The sequence below is a fragment of the Diospyros lotus genome, chromosome 2 (genome assembly GCF_014633365.1).
Source record: "Diospyros lotus cultivar Yz01 chromosome 2, ASM1463336v1, whole genome shotgun sequence".
In the NCBI taxonomy this organism is placed as follows: domain Eukaryota; kingdom Viridiplantae; phylum Streptophyta; class Magnoliopsida; order Ericales; family Ebenaceae; genus Diospyros; species Diospyros lotus.
The window spans coordinates 3,020,471-3,037,165 of NC_068339.1; the positions used below are offsets into that span (position 1 = coordinate 3,020,471).

The 16,695-nt window shown below is 36.0% G+C and overlaps 2 protein-coding genes across 4 annotated transcripts; both read right to left on the reverse strand.

Moving 5' to 3' along the window:
• Positions 1 to 358: 358 nt before the first annotated feature.
• LOC127794327 (zinc finger BED domain-containing protein DAYSLEEPER) lies at positions 359 to 9,454 on the reverse strand. Of its 3 annotated transcripts, XM_052325336.1 has the most exons (8): positions 9,289 to 9,454; positions 9,099 to 9,148; positions 8,934 to 8,985; positions 7,450 to 7,522; positions 6,527 to 6,748; positions 5,281 to 6,152; positions 2,740 to 3,725; positions 369 to 2,663 (listed from the first exon to the last, which is right to left on the reverse strand). In XM_052325336.1, exons 3-7 carry the CDS (start codon positions 8,943 to 8,945, stop codon positions 2,808 to 2,810), a joined length of 2,097 nt encoding a protein of 698 aa, XP_052181296.1. In that variant the 5' UTR covers positions 8,946 to 8,985; positions 9,099 to 9,148; positions 9,289 to 9,454; the 3' UTR covers positions 369 to 2,663; positions 2,740 to 2,807. The 3 variants fall into 3 exon arrangements, with proteins under 3 accessions (XP_052181295.1, XP_052181294.1, XP_052181296.1); XM_052325335.1 differs by lacking the exons at positions 8,934 to 8,985; positions 9,099 to 9,148; positions 9,289 to 9,454 and having other exon boundaries at positions 359 to 2,659; positions 7,450 to 8,927; XM_052325334.1 differs by lacking the exons at positions 8,934 to 8,985; positions 9,099 to 9,148; positions 9,289 to 9,454 and having other exon boundaries at positions 368 to 2,663; positions 7,450 to 8,927.
• A 2,269-nt stretch (positions 9,455 to 11,723) lies between these two features.
• Positions 11,724 to 15,510, reverse strand: LOC127796019 (uncharacterized). The gene is made up of 4 exons (XM_052328051.1): positions 14,983 to 15,510; positions 14,761 to 14,882; positions 12,921 to 13,085; positions 11,724 to 12,139 (listed from the first exon to the last, which is right to left on the reverse strand). The coding sequence occupies exons 1-4, from the start codon at positions 15,199 to 15,201 to the stop codon at positions 12,037 to 12,039; spliced, it is 609 nt and encodes a 202-aa protein (XP_052184011.1). The 5' UTR covers positions 15,202 to 15,510; the 3' UTR covers positions 11,724 to 12,036.
• Between the last annotated feature and the right edge of the window lie 1,185 nt (positions 15,511 to 16,695).

Below are 16,695 nucleotides of genomic sequence, written 5' to 3' on the forward strand. Positions count from 1 at the left end.
GGGCCTGCAATTGCAATTGAGAATGGGATGGAGAAGGCTGCAAAAAAAGAAAGAAAAAGGCATGGAGAGCGAGAGCATTTTATTTTAATTCCTTTCCTCCAATTTTCTCTTCTTCATTCTTCCGTCCGTCTTGGCCAATTAATATATATCTGTGATCTATTATCCTTTCTCGGCCATTATATTATATATGCGATATAATATATATATTATGGCAGTCGGTTCCAGCCCTCTTCTCCTTCAATCTCTTGGCTGTAAATATTATATGCATATATGACATCTATAAAATAAATATATATATTATTTCTTAAGCACGAAAATGGTTTGAGGATATCATTTCAATATTTTCAAATCATTTCTCATTTTAAAAACGAAAAAAATAACCTGAAACGTTTTTCGAATTATTTCTATAAATTACAAAATATTCCGAGATCATTTCACAATTCACATAAATTGGCCAAAAATGCATCAAGCGGTCATTGTCACTCACACATGCACCCCGAAGGCCGAAATCCTCTTTTTCCCTCTCTTTTCTTCTTCTTCTTCTTCTTCTTTCTTCGCTTTGTTTCTGTCATCAAACGCTTGCTAGTCTGAGTGTTCTCTCATCGCCATTCCCTTGCTTTCAAGTTCGATTGCCGCCATGCGCCGAAGATCGCCCCTCTCTCAGTGTCGAATCCTGAAACCCCACCATCGATCGTTCCTTTTGTCGGTCGTCGCCGAGCATTCCTTCATAACCCTCTCCCCCCCTCTCTCTCTCTCTCTCTCTTTCTCTCACTCCATCTAATTGTTACTTTGTATTTTTTCTTTGTTTTTATGGTTGTGTTTATATTTGTATTTACATTGATATAAATGAAATATGAACTATGTTTGTGTTTGCGTATGTATTTATATTGATATACATGAGATGTGAATTATGTTTATGTTTGTGTTGGTATTTGTCCCAAATCGTTCCAATGCCCGCGAACAGCATTGGAACGATTTTTTTTCCAAGCAGTGTTTGTGTTTCTGTATTTTTGATTTTTTGTTCAAGAGAGCTATTCCCATACTTTATGATCCCTTGAAATTGATAAAGATTAATTTCTTATATTATTATTTTAATAGCAAAATTTCATGAATGAAAATGACTTTATCTTAATGATTTTGCACGAAAATAATCAGTAACTTGAAATGTGGTGGCGTGGAAGGCTTAGGCTTGGCTTTTGAGTTGGGCAAAATTGGTTCTTCATAAGAAAATGAGTTTAATGGTAAAATTAGGACCATCCACTCCACCTATCAAATTAATTAACATAATTACAAGTTTCTATCATAATGATAATAACGCTACCTCATAATTCTTTATTATATACCGCAATTTTATGTTTATATTTATTTAAATATATTATTAAACTTATGTTTATTATTTATATTTGTTTGTATTATAATTAAACTATTTTTATAATTTTTTGTATAAAAAATTATATTTACAAAAATCATTCTTATATTTTTTAAATTTACATTTTATCTCACATTTTCATTTTTTACTTTTTTTTTTAAATATCATTTTTCTATTTTTTATCAAATCCTATTTCTATTTCCGTAAAATCTAATATATTATAAAGGGATAGTGCGCATGGCAATTCTGCCTCCTTCCTTTTTCACTGCATTTCTTTGAATCGTTATGTAACATCCCACGTCGAACAATAGAAATGACTCCCGAAAAGTTCGCGTAAGCGCATCATGGTAAATTGTTTATGTAACATCTCGTATCGAGCAATAAAAAAAACTGAATCAACTTACCTTAATAGGCCTACACAAACTTCCCAAGGGTCATCCATCCTTGAGCTACCCTAACTCAGGCACGCTTAACTCGAGAATTCTTTGATTACATTTAGCCCAAAAGATATTCAGCTGGTGTTATTTCATTACTTACTCATCCTCGATATATATTACATTTCTCTAATCTCTTGAGGTATTAGACACTATTTATTACATTTCCATTATGCATACTTATGGGTATAGCTACTTTCAGTGTATCATACAAAAAACTATTCATTTTAATTGCTTATTTTGTTTGGTTTTTAAAAAAAGTTTAAAAATTAATTTATCTTCTTACATCTATTGCTAAATGTTAGCGCATGCAAAACGCCTATCAAATACATGCACAAAAAATATATATATAATTTTTTTCAGACGAAATTAAGGAAAAACAGATCTGAGTATAAGCACCTTGTATTATTACCCGAGCTTTACTAGCACCGAGCCTCTGAATGTGAACAGTGGTTTGCAGCAGCACCCCCTCCAGGGACCTAAGGCCAAGCCCTTCAAAAGATTCTTTGACCTAATAATCTTTCACCTGCATCATTAGTAGACTACACAAGCTGTTAGATCACTGTTACGAGCAAGCTGCTAAGTTGAAGTTAAGGTGCTAAAAACTGCTGACTGAGACAGGAAAAAATTGACTTTCTGTTCATTTTCAACTTGTTTGGCAACTGGGAAAGGAGCGAGGACAGAAAATATAGCAAAGCCAATAGTGAGGAAAATATTAAATTAATCTATGTTTCTGAATGCCATCAACTAGGCTTACACAAATTCTGATATTCCAAGCATCCCCACGACAAAATAAATTCATCTCCCGCCTCCATGAGTGATATCTCTCTTCTGATATTTACATCGATGCATACCCCTATCTACATGCAAGAACAAGGAAAAAATAGTTAGAAAAGAAAGTTTTGGTGCAAGTTTGGGGAGTCGAAGATAACTTACATGTTTCCCCTTTGCTTATGGTCCTCCAAGTAAAAATTTCCTACACAACCTCCACTAGTATTTCTGAGTCATGATTTGTGTTTCTTGTCTGAACCTGCGGCATTGTTATCTGCTGCTGCAGTGGCCGCCAATTCCATCAACCCCTCATAATCTATCTCACTTGACCTGTATTTCAACTTCATCCCGTCTTGCGTCCATGACTTTATACATAGAAGGGACTGTGTGCTGTTATGTGGAATACAGATTCGCTGTCTGTCGATCTCATTTCCTTTGCAGCAAAACAACTCCTCGGGAGCCACTGAAGTGGCCTGGACGGCCAAGAAGTCCCGAGCCATAACAGACAGCCGGGGGTAGCGGGCGCTGTTCAGCTTCCACCACTCCAACACATCTGTTGGTATAGGAGCTGGAGGCTCAGAGAGGTAATGGGTCAGTTCATCAGTTGCTAAGCTCATGGTTGCCCTTCTTTTCTTACGAGCAATTTCTTCTGCAAATGAAACAGTTCCTCCATCTTCCAGTTCTGGAGCACCATATCCACTGGTGATCGATGGAAAATGACCTGTGGAATAGTTTCGAATAAAATGGGCTCTTGACTCTTCTAGATAGTTCTCTGAGTTGAGACTCTCGGGAATTAGCTCAACTTTTATGCGGGGATCAAGGATTGCAGTCATGTATGTGAATATGTTGCAAACCTGCTCATTGTACTTTCGGGCTTTTGTTGCCATGTCTTCAGCAGCACTCTTGAGCCAGTCCGGGCTAAGGCGGGAATCTCTGCAGGCAGCAATCCTTTCAGAAATGTGATCCATGAAGAAGACAACCAGCCCAACAGTGAGAACTTTGTATGTACATAAGTTGTTTGTGGTTTTGTAGAAGGGTTCTAGAAATGCGTGCACAATGTTCATGGCAGTCTTCTCTGCAGAATTTAGCAGCATTCTACTACCTAGTGTCTCCTCGTATTTTCTGATTACAGTGTCCATGGATTTACCAGCCTGCATAGTTAAATAACGTACGAGATCAATATTAGTCACTACACACACGCACGAGAAACAACCAATTCCGCTACCAGAGTTTTTCCCAGTTACTGCTTGTATGTCCAGTATAACTCCGTAACTGGAAGTTAGATGACCCTGGGAATTACTCTTAACGACTGAGAAGAATCTTGTTAAGGAACCCAACAGGAGCCACAAACAATGAACTTTTTGCAAACCAAAGAGCCTGCTGATCATTTCAACAATTCAGTGCCCAAAGGTAACTACAGATTCTGAGAGAATAGTAAAATGATCCTTGCCTGATTGGCAAGGCAAAGCTTGTGCCTCTGGTCCCTATAAGAAGGCTAAATTGGAAAAATAGTGACTGAACTTTGTATTAAAATACAAAAAAGATCACTGAATTTCAATTTGTAACAAAAAGGTCACTGAACTTTAATTTTGTATACAAATCCATAACAACCATTAATTATCGTTAAAAAAAGCTAGTGGGATGCTGACGTGGCTAACATGTAAGCCCATATATAATATTAAAATGCCATGTCATAAAAAGATCAATGACATTTTTGTATTTTAGTATAAAGTTCAATGACCTTTTTGTAATTCTTGGGTCGGATTTAATTTTCAGGTCGGGTTTAAATGACGTGGTATTTTAATATTATATACGGGTCCACGTTATTAGCCACATAAGCAACCCATTAGCTTCTTTTAAAGGCAACTAACGGTCATTATAGAATTATATACAAAACTGAAGTTCAGTAATCTTTTTGTATTTTAGTAAAAAGTTCAATGACATTTTTGTACTTTAATGCAAAGTTCAATTACTATTTTTGCAATTTAGCCCTTATAAGAAAGTACTCTTCTACATGCCTTTATTTAAAAAAAAACTACATATCACAAGTAAAACAAAAGGTCACTTAAATTTCTTCATGACAAGAACAACAATCACAAACTTTAATAACACTAGGCTGGGTTTAAATTTCTTTATGAAAAGAGATTAATTTGTTCTAAATTGTCACGTGAGTGCAAACATGACACTGGAAATTCAAAGCAATTTAGAGCACTTCGATGTAGGAAATTCCAAGTTTATGGGCAAACAAATACAGAACTGATCTTTAACTAATCCGAGATCTTAACAAACACATCCTGCGACTTCTTTTTTGGAACAATGAAATCTACGTGATGTACTTTGATTTTGTCTTTTACCCAAGCACCAAAGACATTGCCCCCCATCTGTCTTTTTGTGAAATAAGTACTATTTCAATTATGCACCTTTTATAATGCATCAGCAAGTAATCTGAATACCATCAAAGTAATGTAAGATTTCAGGTTTTGACCTCCATCACATTTGTTTAGTTAATAACATTTGCTTTTAGTTTCTAAGAAACTACCTGAAGCATATGGCGTGAAATTTAAAGGTGAACAAAATCTGATTGAAATAGTCTTTTGCAAACAAACTGAAAAGGGATCTGCTTGTATTTTCTAGGCCAAATTTCCAAAAATGGGCAACTATGTTATTCTAGTGGACTAGTAACAGAATAGAGAAACAGAGGGATACCTTACGCACGATATCAAGCATTTGGTAACTGCCACTCCATCGAGATGAAGCATCAAGTGGAAATTTCCAACTACCTTCATGGTAAGCTGCTGCAAATTCTACAAATTCGTCCTTGATTTGAGCAGATGCATTCATCTCTTGTACAAACTCCCTGACCTTAGAGATAATTGGTTTTGTAGTTCTTAATCCATCATTTATGATGGAGTTCAAAGTACAAGCAGCACAAGGAACATAGCAGAAAGGCCCCGCTTTCTGGCTATCAATATCTTCTTTTAGCGTATGACAAGCATGCATGGCATCTGGACTGTTGTCGTGAGTGCAGGAGAGGACTCTGTTTTCAATGCTGTACTCTTTGAGGACTCTCACTAGAGTGTGATAGATCTCAGCCCCACCACAAGGAGAAGGAATATGACAAATATCAAGAAGAATCTTTTGAAAAGTCCAGTTTTCATCAATCCACTGGCATGTGATACTCATATAAGAGATTTGCTCATAGGAGGCCCAGAAATCAAGCGTAATTGAGACCTTGGATGAAACCTGCTCCAATATGACCCTTACATCTTCTCTCATGCTCCTGAAAACTTCACGGAGTACCCCTTGGAACTTCTCACCTGACCAGAGTTGAACTGATGGATTGAGGAATTTATAGGAGTTGACCAGCCACTTCTCCTCCAAGGCAGAAGGGGGGAGAGACGCTAAAATAAGCCACTTGATGAGCAACCAGTTCAAATGATCAAGTTCCATCTGAGGTGCTTTAGCTTGAGTTTGAGGTTTCCTAAATACGGTGATGCTTTGCTGGGTGCTAGTGCTGACAGTATCCCCTGATTTGTCATATCCAGGATGCCGATTGGTGAGGTGTCTCCCCAAATTGCCTTCACCAGCAGAGAGGATATAATTTAAAAACAAAAATATTTCTAATGAGCAGTCATCTCTTTAATATTTCATTCCCAATAAAAGCAACCCAATGAAGTGGATTAGCTCAAAATGAAGTTCAATAGAATAGTCTAGCAGACCATGAAAAGAATCGATCAATTTTTAATATACACCAAAGGATGTGATCTTGAATACATCTGGTCAGTGTTTAAAACAACATCTTCTTGTTCCTTTAACTGAAACCACATGCCAATAGTCTGATTGCAACATATGACCAATTCTAATTGCAGATTGTCCTTTTAGGTGACTCAATTCATAAGGAGAACAGAAGACTGCTATAGTCACGAAACAGCAGTGAGTACATAAAAATTACCAGTGGCAGTTGCAATAGAATAGCTCTGCCCACAAAACTTGCACCTCCGACTTTTCCCATCAGGAGCTGTTTCAAAAAACTTCAGAAAAACTGATGTCATTGTTTTCTTCCTTGGTTTTGCGGTGGAAGCAACATTGCCCTTCTCTGAAGAACCCAATCCAATATCTGTTGAGTCCACACTTGGAATAATAGCCATATCCATCACTGACTTAGGTTCCATATCTGCTTTAAGAAACAAGACAAATCATACAATTGGAAGAATATATTGATAAAATGAAAAGCTAGAATACTGCCTTCTCTTCATTCAGATCCCATGCAACAAGTAAACTTTCTTAAACCCCCAACCACCATTTATTCATGTAAATCAGTACCAGCATTATCATTCTGACCAATAGTCACCAGTCATAACAAGTTCTCTCTACCCTTTTATCTCCAAGCATGCTTTCCAAATTTTTTCTTTGTTCTCAATTTCCATTAACTCCAACACGGGCACTTGAAACAATGGTCTTCATCTGATCACTGCCTTCTCTTCATCTAGGTCTTCTCTCTCACTCAACTTCACCTTTCCTCTTTTTCCTTTCCCCCCTAGGTGTCACCATTGTTAAGTGATCTAGTCCATGCACTAGATGCCAGCATTACATCATACACATTGCCTCTGACACATGATTTATGGATTATTGTGTAAAGAAATTTGATTCTAGGACAATCAAGTTGAGGTTACTAATATCCTAACTCACTCAATAATTGGCATAAAAATAAATAAACACAGTCACCAGAATAATAAGCAAAGACACTGAATTTCTGTTAAGTAAAAGAGAGCTTATGACTCCAATGTCATTAGAAAGTGCTCCATCCAGGTAAGATTTCAAGCAGAACTAGTAAACAAATATTATAGATAGAAGTGATATTATCCAAACCAGTACCTTTTAATGTTTTAAATGCATTATTGACACTCCAGTCCATAACATTTCCCGCTTTTCCGCTAACTGTCCCTGTCTGATCAAGAGGCAAAGGAAAAAAAAAAAAAAGAGGAGGGACACTCAAAACAACCGCAATATTCAGCAACATGCATTGACTTAAATGTTAAAAGATGAGGAGAAGTTAAATCATTTTTAGAACAATCTGTCATTAAACAACTTGAAACCATTTTTCAATTTAGATATAAAAGGACTGGTAAAATATGGAAATTAAAGGACTTCGGATACAAGAAAGGAATGTATTAACTGTTTAATATGCTCCTTTAATGTCTTAGCATATAAGATTAAGTAAAACTACCTGGAGATATATTCATTCATTATACATATACATATATATAGCTGAGAATTCATGATACATTTGACAATATGAATGATGAAGACAAAAAATGGCCCATAAAGTTTCAGTATTTTCATCACAGCAGGCTGGGATCTTCTTTTCTTCTTTTCTTCTTTTCCATTATATCTATGATTATAATTGTTCAACGAGTGAATTAAACATATAAATAGAATGCTACTATTAGCATTTGTTGCGAGTTGTGTACTAAGCCTCAAAATTAAGCTTCAAATAATAACGGTCATAATCATAAGTAAAACAGAGCAAGATCTTCTCTTGAGGGAATTACCACCAAATTATGCACTTAAAACCTTAATATTAAGTGTCAAAGTCTAAACACGCAAGTAACACAACCTATAACCAAGATGTAAAATAGATCAGATATAGTGTATGAATTCCTACCCTGCAGCAATCGTCATTGCTTGCATGGGATAATAATCAGATGATAAAACATTCACAGCTAAGAAAGCAGTAAAAACATGTCTTGGCAATTAAATATAAAACCTTGACCACAGTATCATAACAACGGGATTACTATCTATCTCTAAACAGATTGATGTTGAACTGTGAAATTATATGAATCTTAGACCAAGTATTGCAGAAAATTGTGATAGTAACTCTCCCAACAAATGCAACTGAATCGCGTTACGCGGAATAGTGAACACTTCAACAATCACTCTTGTTCCCTGTTTTCATGTTTTTTCACCCTTTTTTTATTATTGGTAGTGTGGTTTGAGAGCCTACGATATTGTGAAAACAATCTTTAGGTGAAAAGTCCACAACTTCACACTCGTATAAAAGTTTCCAACACTAGTAACTTAAAAATCGCTCTGTTTATCTTCTTCTTAAAATTCATCATAAATTTGCAAGGCATTGGTCCATCAACAATTTAACATTTCAAATGTATTTCAATACACCACTTTCTGTAGCAAGTCCAAGAATGAAAGCTTAAAAATTTTTATACTGAAAAGTTCCGGAACTTAATAAGTGAAAATCACGACAGCAAAAGATCACACTTCTCAACAAACATAATATCTATGATTCAAACCAGAAACGTTAGTCATAGTGACAGACAAACATAGATGGCGCGCCTTACCCCAAAATTCATGAGAAAAAGTGAGCTCTGCCAAAGCAACTCCCCAGTCCCTCTGTAACACAGCGTGCGGAAACGAGATTTCGAAAATCAGAAGTCGAATTTAAAGACAAAAACTAGAAAGTTAGGGCTCTTGTTTTTGCCGCCATAACTGAAATCTTCACTCACCCTCACCGCGACCGAGTTCCAGCTCTTCCTCTCCAGAAGACGTAATCTTCCTGAAGCGGACACTCAAGTATACAGGGTAAATCAAGCGCGCGTGTACATATATATATATATATATATAGAGAGAGAGAGAGAGAGAGAGAGAGAGACGGGGGGGAAGCGGGGAAGGAAGGAGGGAAGGAGCGAAAGAAACCGGATCTGAGCCGGATCGGAGCCGAGGATGAGAGAGAAAGCTTTTCAACGCTTAGAGAGAGAGAGAGAGATCAGCTTCTGGTTTGCAGAGCCGCGACTCAGTCCTTACAGATCGGCCTCTCTCTTAGACTTTAGAGGCGCTGGCGGTTCACGCTTCACGCTTCACGGCTTAAGGCTGCGTCTGGAAAGGGAAAGCATTAATCAATCTATCGCTGATAAAAGATAATAATAATATTATTATTATAAGAGGCTCAGCTACCACTTACCACTTACCACTTACCACTCATAGTTTTGAAATTTACATTTTTAAAAATTTTGAGTTAAAGTAATAAAATTTAGTTAATGTAATTTTATAGAAATTCCATAAAATAAAAAATTATAAAAATGGAATTCATATTTATATTCAACAATTTTCTTTTTTCTATAATAATTTAAATTTATAATTTTATAATCACAAGAAATGAACATAAGAAGGGCAGGTGGCTCGGCTAAGAGGGACTGAGTGGGGCTGGGCCGATTGGAGCGATGGGCTCCGGAGTCGGGTAAGCCCGAGTTGAGCCGCTTTGGTTTGAATTTTTTAATTAAAAATTTATATATATGTTGGTACGAGTCGCAGCCGTGAGCCGTGGCGGCTAACTAGAGACCAGTCTTGAGTCGAGGCTTTGTTGGCCCAGCCCAGCCCAGCCCAGCCCACCCTGACCCCGCTTAGCTTTGGTTTAGCCGCTCAACCCATCAAGTTCAATTTGAATGCCTCCAACCACCTGTTTCAATATTAGAAATTTATGTTATTATAAGAATTATTATTTTTGTTGAAATATGTTTTTATAAAAATTAATTTAACGTTTGCTTACATTATTTGAAAACGTTTTTAATATTATTAACAACAATAATTTTAATAACTAAATTATCAAAAATTAAAATAATTTAACTTTCATATTGTTATTTTAAAAATTCTAATTTTGAATATGCATTTAATTTAGCGTTGAGAAATAAATGCAAGTATTTGTTTCTTTTTTATGTTTGAGGGCTTCTCTCTTGTATCGACAGTAAAAATATACATCTCTCCTGTTACAGTACGTTTGGAAAATAGGATGGTACAAAAATGAATATTTTTTATTTAAAATGGATAATAATAATTATTGTTGCTCAGATATAATAATAAATTTATTTGTTCATGAGAGTATTTTGATAACAATCTTTACGAGTGACCTGCAAAAAAAAAAATCAATTAGAAACACAGGTAATCTCTCATGTGAACCCTCTAATATTTAAATCAATCTCTAGATGAAAGTATAAAATACGAAAAATCAATATAACTATATTATAAGTAAAGTTGTGAGCGTACTTTTACTAGATAATAAATCTCTTATTTATAAAGGGGGAGACTGACAGATGAAATGAGAGCTACAATTATCGATGGGCATTTTGAACTCTTTTATGAATTTGCAGGTAATGATATTAGAGATAAAATTGACTATATTCTTCACGATCTCACGTGAACAAAATCTAAATATTAAATTTCTCGATATTTGTAGTCTCATGAAATGGTCTTTTGCGCAATTGAAAAAAAGACTTTTAAGTCTATGTGACTCACGAGAGTCTCTCAAATAATAATAGTTGAATAACGTGTGCATTTCTTGGAAGATCTCTTTAAGACCTTGAGAAAAGCTCTCGCTCGAGATAAGCTTTTGGTGAAGTCACTTGATTGTCTCTTAGTCTCAATTATTACATCTTGGTCACTCTCAGCTAATGTCTTTTAAGTCTCTCAATCGTCCAATTAATTTTATAAACTTATGACTTATTTTCATGAATTTCTTCACTTGATAGGCTTTTGGATCTCTATTTTTGGACTTGCCTTACTTTTTTAAAACACAACAGGAATAAAATAAAAATTAATATAACACTTTTCATTTATTTTCATTCAAAACCCTCGAACTAGGATTAGATAAAAACTTATTTTTTCTTTTTGATTGTATTAACTTAATAGTATTTATGATTAAAAATTTATAATAATTTAAAAAAAAATTCAAATACACTCTTAACTTAATCATGTATTATCTTTTTATTAAAAGGGTATAATGTATAGATTTGATATTTAATGGCCCTCATTTTCATTAATTTTTATCCCCTTGCTCTCCTAAACAAGCAAAACAAATATTTTGTATTCAATTATTGAATCTCTCATTGATTGGGGAAATAAACCACCTTCTATCATATGAAAATAATTTTACAAAAAAATATAATCAAAATAGTTTGACAAACATGATTAAAAAAACAAGTTCATTTCACTTAATTTAAGATTAAAGACTTGAAATTATTATTATTATTATTATTATTATTATTGTTGTTGTTGTTGTTGTTGTTGAGGTTGTACAGCCACAAAATAGCAACATCAAATATGGAATATAACCTTCTTAATTGGCAGTGCTAATTGTTAACTATATGAATAAATGGCTCTATTGATCAAATGCTCTTGGAATAGCTTCAAGCTTTTTATTTTTTGGCAGCCTCTGGCCCGTGATATGCCTCTTTCTGGACAAATACAATGATATATTATATCCCTGGATGTGTTACAAATCAGAAATTTGTGATTATAAACACCTGTGGCAACTAGCTCTGTTGTGCCAATGGCACGTCTCTAATCTGTGTCTTTGTGCTGTATATGAAAAGCCCACGTGAGTTGGAATTTCCAGGGCCATTGGAACGGTATAACTTTACTTATTCAAGATCATGAAACCAGTCTTTGCCTTCAGGAATTCCTCTTTCTTCTTGTCTTCCTGGAACTCCATATAATTGCAGAAGGGTTTGGACAGATTCTATATGGGATTTTAGGTGGATCAACATCTGGAATGCTGCACAACATTTGTAAAATTAATCCGCTAGTTACAAGGTCTAGGTTATGCACATTCAGAGGGGGAAAGGGTTAAAAACTTATAATCTCTTATGATTCATCTATTCAAAGGTAGAATGATTACAAAATTTTCATTCTTTTATATGGTTGTACATGCATCAAGTCAGATTAGCTTCGAGCTAGACCAGGATAAAAAACCCAAGCGCAAACCAATGTTGATTAGTTCGACTATTTTGAACTCAAAACCCAATATCCTACCAAGGAATCAAAAATCTGTTTGATTCTCCAAAATCTATAGTATTCGACTCCTTAAAAGTCAAAACCCATTTTGATCTAGTGATCTTTCTAGGGTAATTTCATCAAGACCCCCATGGTTTGAGCTATTTCAGGTCCTTACGATTTCCTTTTTAACACATCTTGCAAGATAATTGCAAGACAAAACACACTTTTACCTACGGAATGGGTTGTTTTGAGGGGGAAATCATTGAAAAGCAATTCAATGTTCAAGTGGGTCCGAGTTCTTCTGGGTCTTTTGTGGCAAAGGGAAGGCTGGCATGCATGCCAGGCCTTCTTTAGCATGACCATTAAAGCCTAGCCCCACCCCCCGCCCCCCGCCCCCCACATTGGGGTTGCTATAGTATGGGGCATGAAAAATTGCCACTCTGTCATAATATCTTCAATCTTGAGCATGAAATTCAAAGGATTAGGTATTCCAAATGAGGGAGAAGCAAAGAAGCAGGTAATTTTGTCGAAGTGGAAGGCAAATCAGAAGAGTATCTCACCTTAGCTCTGTACCAATTTCAATCTGAGAGAAGTCCATGTTGGTTGAACCGTCTGCAGGTAATCTAATATTAGTATTCCTTGTGGTCAATGGTGCTGTTGGCTTCCTGATGGCAAGGACTTTGCAGTTGAAGTTGCTTGCAATATTGGTCTTGGACATGGCCAACCTATCCAACATGAAAAAAAAAAAAAAAAAGAACAAGCAGTACGAGATATTGTGGTCAATTATTATAACTTCCTATTTGTAATCTGGTAATAATGTTGAAAAGTTCTGGATCACTCTACCGTTACTTCTGCACGGCTAGATAAGAGTGCCCATCTGTATGGTAAAGATATCCTAATGTTAACCAAACAGAGACTTTATTCATATGGATTCATCTGATTGTCTGATTAATATGACCCCATTTTACCAATCAAAAAAATGATTTCATTTTGAATTAACCATTTCAAAGCTTGTCAACTTATCATACTTACTTTAGAGGCTGGTGGAAGGTAAAAAAATAATAATAATAAAAGATGAACATATTTTCAAAGAAAAAAACAAAAAGCATTCTAATACATCGTCAAGCGGGTCCCCGTGAACAAAAAGAGTTTGCTAAATAGAAATTCCTTTCTTTTTGTTCTTTCTGTTTACATATTATCTTTCATGCTCTTTTTTCAAACAAGGCCTGGTATTGTGACCGGCTGAACCAGCGACAGAAGCTGAACCCGAACCAAACCCTAAGCAAAGAAGGGATGTGCCTTAATTCAGTCTCGAGGTCTGGTCACGGGGATCAAACACATGCATGGTCAACAAGCGTGGTCATAAGCAAAACTTAGTCCATGTTTCAGTCGAGAACTGAACTCAAGAAAAAGAAAGAATCGAGGGAAGGAGGCGATAGTATTCATTCCTCCACAGCAAGCCCATTAGAGATAGATGAACAAAGCATATTCTAGGAGTCCTCCTAGAAACATCTTAAGAGAAGAAAAACGAGAAATCGTTCGGGTTTGAGGCGAAACCCTTCCCCCCGATATGGAGTTCTTCTACTATAATCTCCGAAATCGAGGGTCAGCTGATCTTTATTTAATAAGAAGAGATATTTCAGAAATGCGAGGTACTGGGGGGCAAACAAAGTCACAGACAAGAGGTGCTCCCACTAACGAAGGGAAAAAGGGGGGGAACGGGAAAGCGAGCAGCAAGCTGAAAAAGCACTTTCCCTTTCTCTAATAACGAAGTTGGGTTGCTTCATAGCTGCGACCTATACAAGGGGCAAGCCAAAACCAGCAAGCATGCTCCCGCCGGTGACTTTCTCAGGGCTCTGCAGGAGAAGAAAGAAAGGTTGAAAGTGACTCGATAAAGCAAGAGGGACGAAGTGACTCGACCGATAGGGGGTCCAAGGCGCAACCAGTGGGATGAGAAAGAAGTGACTTCCGATGGGTTCAAAATAAAAAGCAAGCGAAAAAAAAAAAAGAAAAGGTCTTTCTAAGAGACTCTCGCTTTCCAAAAGATGTGAAGGTCGAGGAGAAGTCATCTTTGAAAAGGGAAATTCAAAATATATGTGGAAATTTTGAATAGTAAATGTAGTGTGCTTACTGATGGTCTGAGTCTCCCAAATACAAATATTCTTTGATTTATTATCCAACCATCCATTATTATGGTCTGCCAACAAACCACGTGCCTCGATCACCAAATGATATTTGACCTATTTTTATTTTAACCCAAATGTGAATTTACCGCAAAAACCCTCCCACAATCATGTTGACCGCCATTGAAGCCTAGCTTGAATGATCCAAGTTTCAGAGAAACCACCATTTCTGTTGCCTAATCTCAGAATAACTGGAACTGATTGCTTTTGAACTTACTTGTAAAGAAAGCTCCGATCATGAAGCCCAACCACGAGCGTGGAAGCTCCAATTTCCCGCACCACTCTTGCTATCGTCACGCCTTCTTGATCTCCTTCCGTCACAACGATCTCAATCTTCGCCTGCGACAAGAACCCTATAATCGTATAATCATACATATGTGCACGAATCGCGTGTTTAGAAAACCGAAAATCAAGAAGAAGAAGAGGAGGAGAAATTCACGTTGGGGAAGCCGCTGCAGATGTCTTTGAAGGAGAGGGCCAATCGGAAGCCATTCAAGCGGTTGAGGCGAAGCTTCTTCTTGCTTCTGGATCTTGAAGGGAAAACGTGGAGGAGAGTCAGAACGTCGCCGTGGCGGAGAAGGTTGTGGAGGGCCCAAACCAGAGCCGTTCTTGCGGCCTCTACATCTTCCACTATTACCACTATTTTCCCCGCATCCATTCCCCTCTTTCTTTCTCTCTGGAATTTTCTCAAACGGGTGGTGGGCTTTGTCCGGACCTGTGTCAGTGGCGAAATCCTTGTGAGCTCTGCGTTCTATCCTTGTGAGCTCTGCGTTCTGACAGCCTCTCTCTCTCTCTCTCTCTCTCTCTCTCTCTGGGCTTTGCCAGATTGGGTGGAGGGGTTGGAAATGGCTGATCTGTTTAGAGTATATATTAGAGCAAATTGTTTGTGGGGAATTCTATGCTTTGGAGGAGAACATAAGTTGCAGACATATGCATGCAAACAATCAAGCACAATCAGACACCCCCTAAAACAAAACAAAGGGTGCTTCTTTGGATGTTTCACTGGATGATGTACAAGAAATGGGATTACTTTAATTAGAATGATTTAATTTTTATATTCATCTACTAAAAGTAACAAATTTTATAATTGCAAACTCTAATTATCACATCAATCTGCAATTTCTTGTCCAAAATATTCATAAAATCTCACTTTTCTTGTTTATTTCATTGGATCAATCTAAATAAAAATTCTCACAAAATGCTACTCAAAATGGCATCATCAATCAATTACTACTATAAGAAAATTGTTAGCCTCCAACACCACCAATAATCTATAATGATTTACAAATAAGGCACTAAACAAGTATATTAAAATTTATGTACATTTGTCTCATAAAATTTTAAATTCAAATTATAAAACTATATATTATAACCTCTTATTAGTAGTCTAATTAAGCATAAAAAAAGAACTTATTTCATTATTATAAATTTTATAAAAGAAATTGAAATAAATTTAGTAAAAGACTACCTTTGCATTTAATGAGAGACAAACATAAGACATGCTTAACAACTCAAACCACATTGATTGATAATTGGCAGTCAACTTAAGCTTATGCGCCCAGTGGTGCAGTATGCCATGCCAAGTGCTGCTATGCCTCAACTCTAGCACTTTATGTTCATGATTCATGGATTGCATAATATTTTAGTCTATTCATGGACCTTGATACATGCTATTAAGACTATTCTCGCGTACGTACAAATCATGAGCATCTCATGAGATACCCTCCAAGACAAGACAAATAGAAAGATGCTCATTCATTGTTTGTCTATTATATCAGGCCACCTAATTTTAATAATCAAAGCAATATTGGTTCAATTACTAAAATCTTCTTATACCCTAAACATTGGGAGTCTTTAAGTCAAATATACCCAATTTTAATTACAAGTATGTTTGCTATTTTTAAATAATTTTATTTTTATAAAACCAAAAATTGCATGACAATATAATCAAATTGACTAATCAAATAGTAGTAATATTTCCTAGGAAAATTGAATTGAATAATAGTTCAATGAAGAATTGCCACCAATATTTTTTATAATTCTGCCCAAACAATTGAGAAATTCTCAATTGAACTAATCAAATCAATAAAAGAAGAAAACAAATAGGTGCAAGGCCATGATTTCATCATCTGTTCCAGAAAGCTAAAGGCAA

Excerpts from the sequence above, each read along its gene's own strand:
- LOC127794327 (XM_052325335.1), bottom strand. The coding sequence starts at position 7,594 with ATGTTGCTGAATATTGCGGTTGTTTTGAGTGTCCCTCCTCTTTTTTTT. Across the intron at positions 6,749-7,449 it reads TGCATTTAAAACATTAAAAG|ATATGGAACCTAAGTCAGTG; the intron begins GTACTGGTTTGG and ends TTCTTAAAGCAG. Across the intron at positions 6,153-6,526 it reads TTCTATTGCAACTGCCACTG|GCAATTTGGGGAGACACCTC; the intron begins GTAATTTTTATG and ends CTGCTGGTGAAG.
- LOC127796019 (XM_052328051.1), bottom strand. The coding sequence starts at position 15,201 with ATGGATGCGGGGAAAATAGTGGTAATAGTGGAAGATGTAGAGGCCGCA. Across the intron at positions 14,883-14,982 it reads TCTGCAGCGGCTTCCCCAAC|GCGAAGATTGAGATCGTTGT; the intron begins GTGAATTTCTCC and ends TTCTTGTCGCAG. Across the intron at positions 13,086-14,760 it reads GATCGGAGCTTTCTTTACAA|GTTGGCCATGTCCAAGACCA; the intron begins GTAAGTTCAAAA and ends CATGTTGGATAG.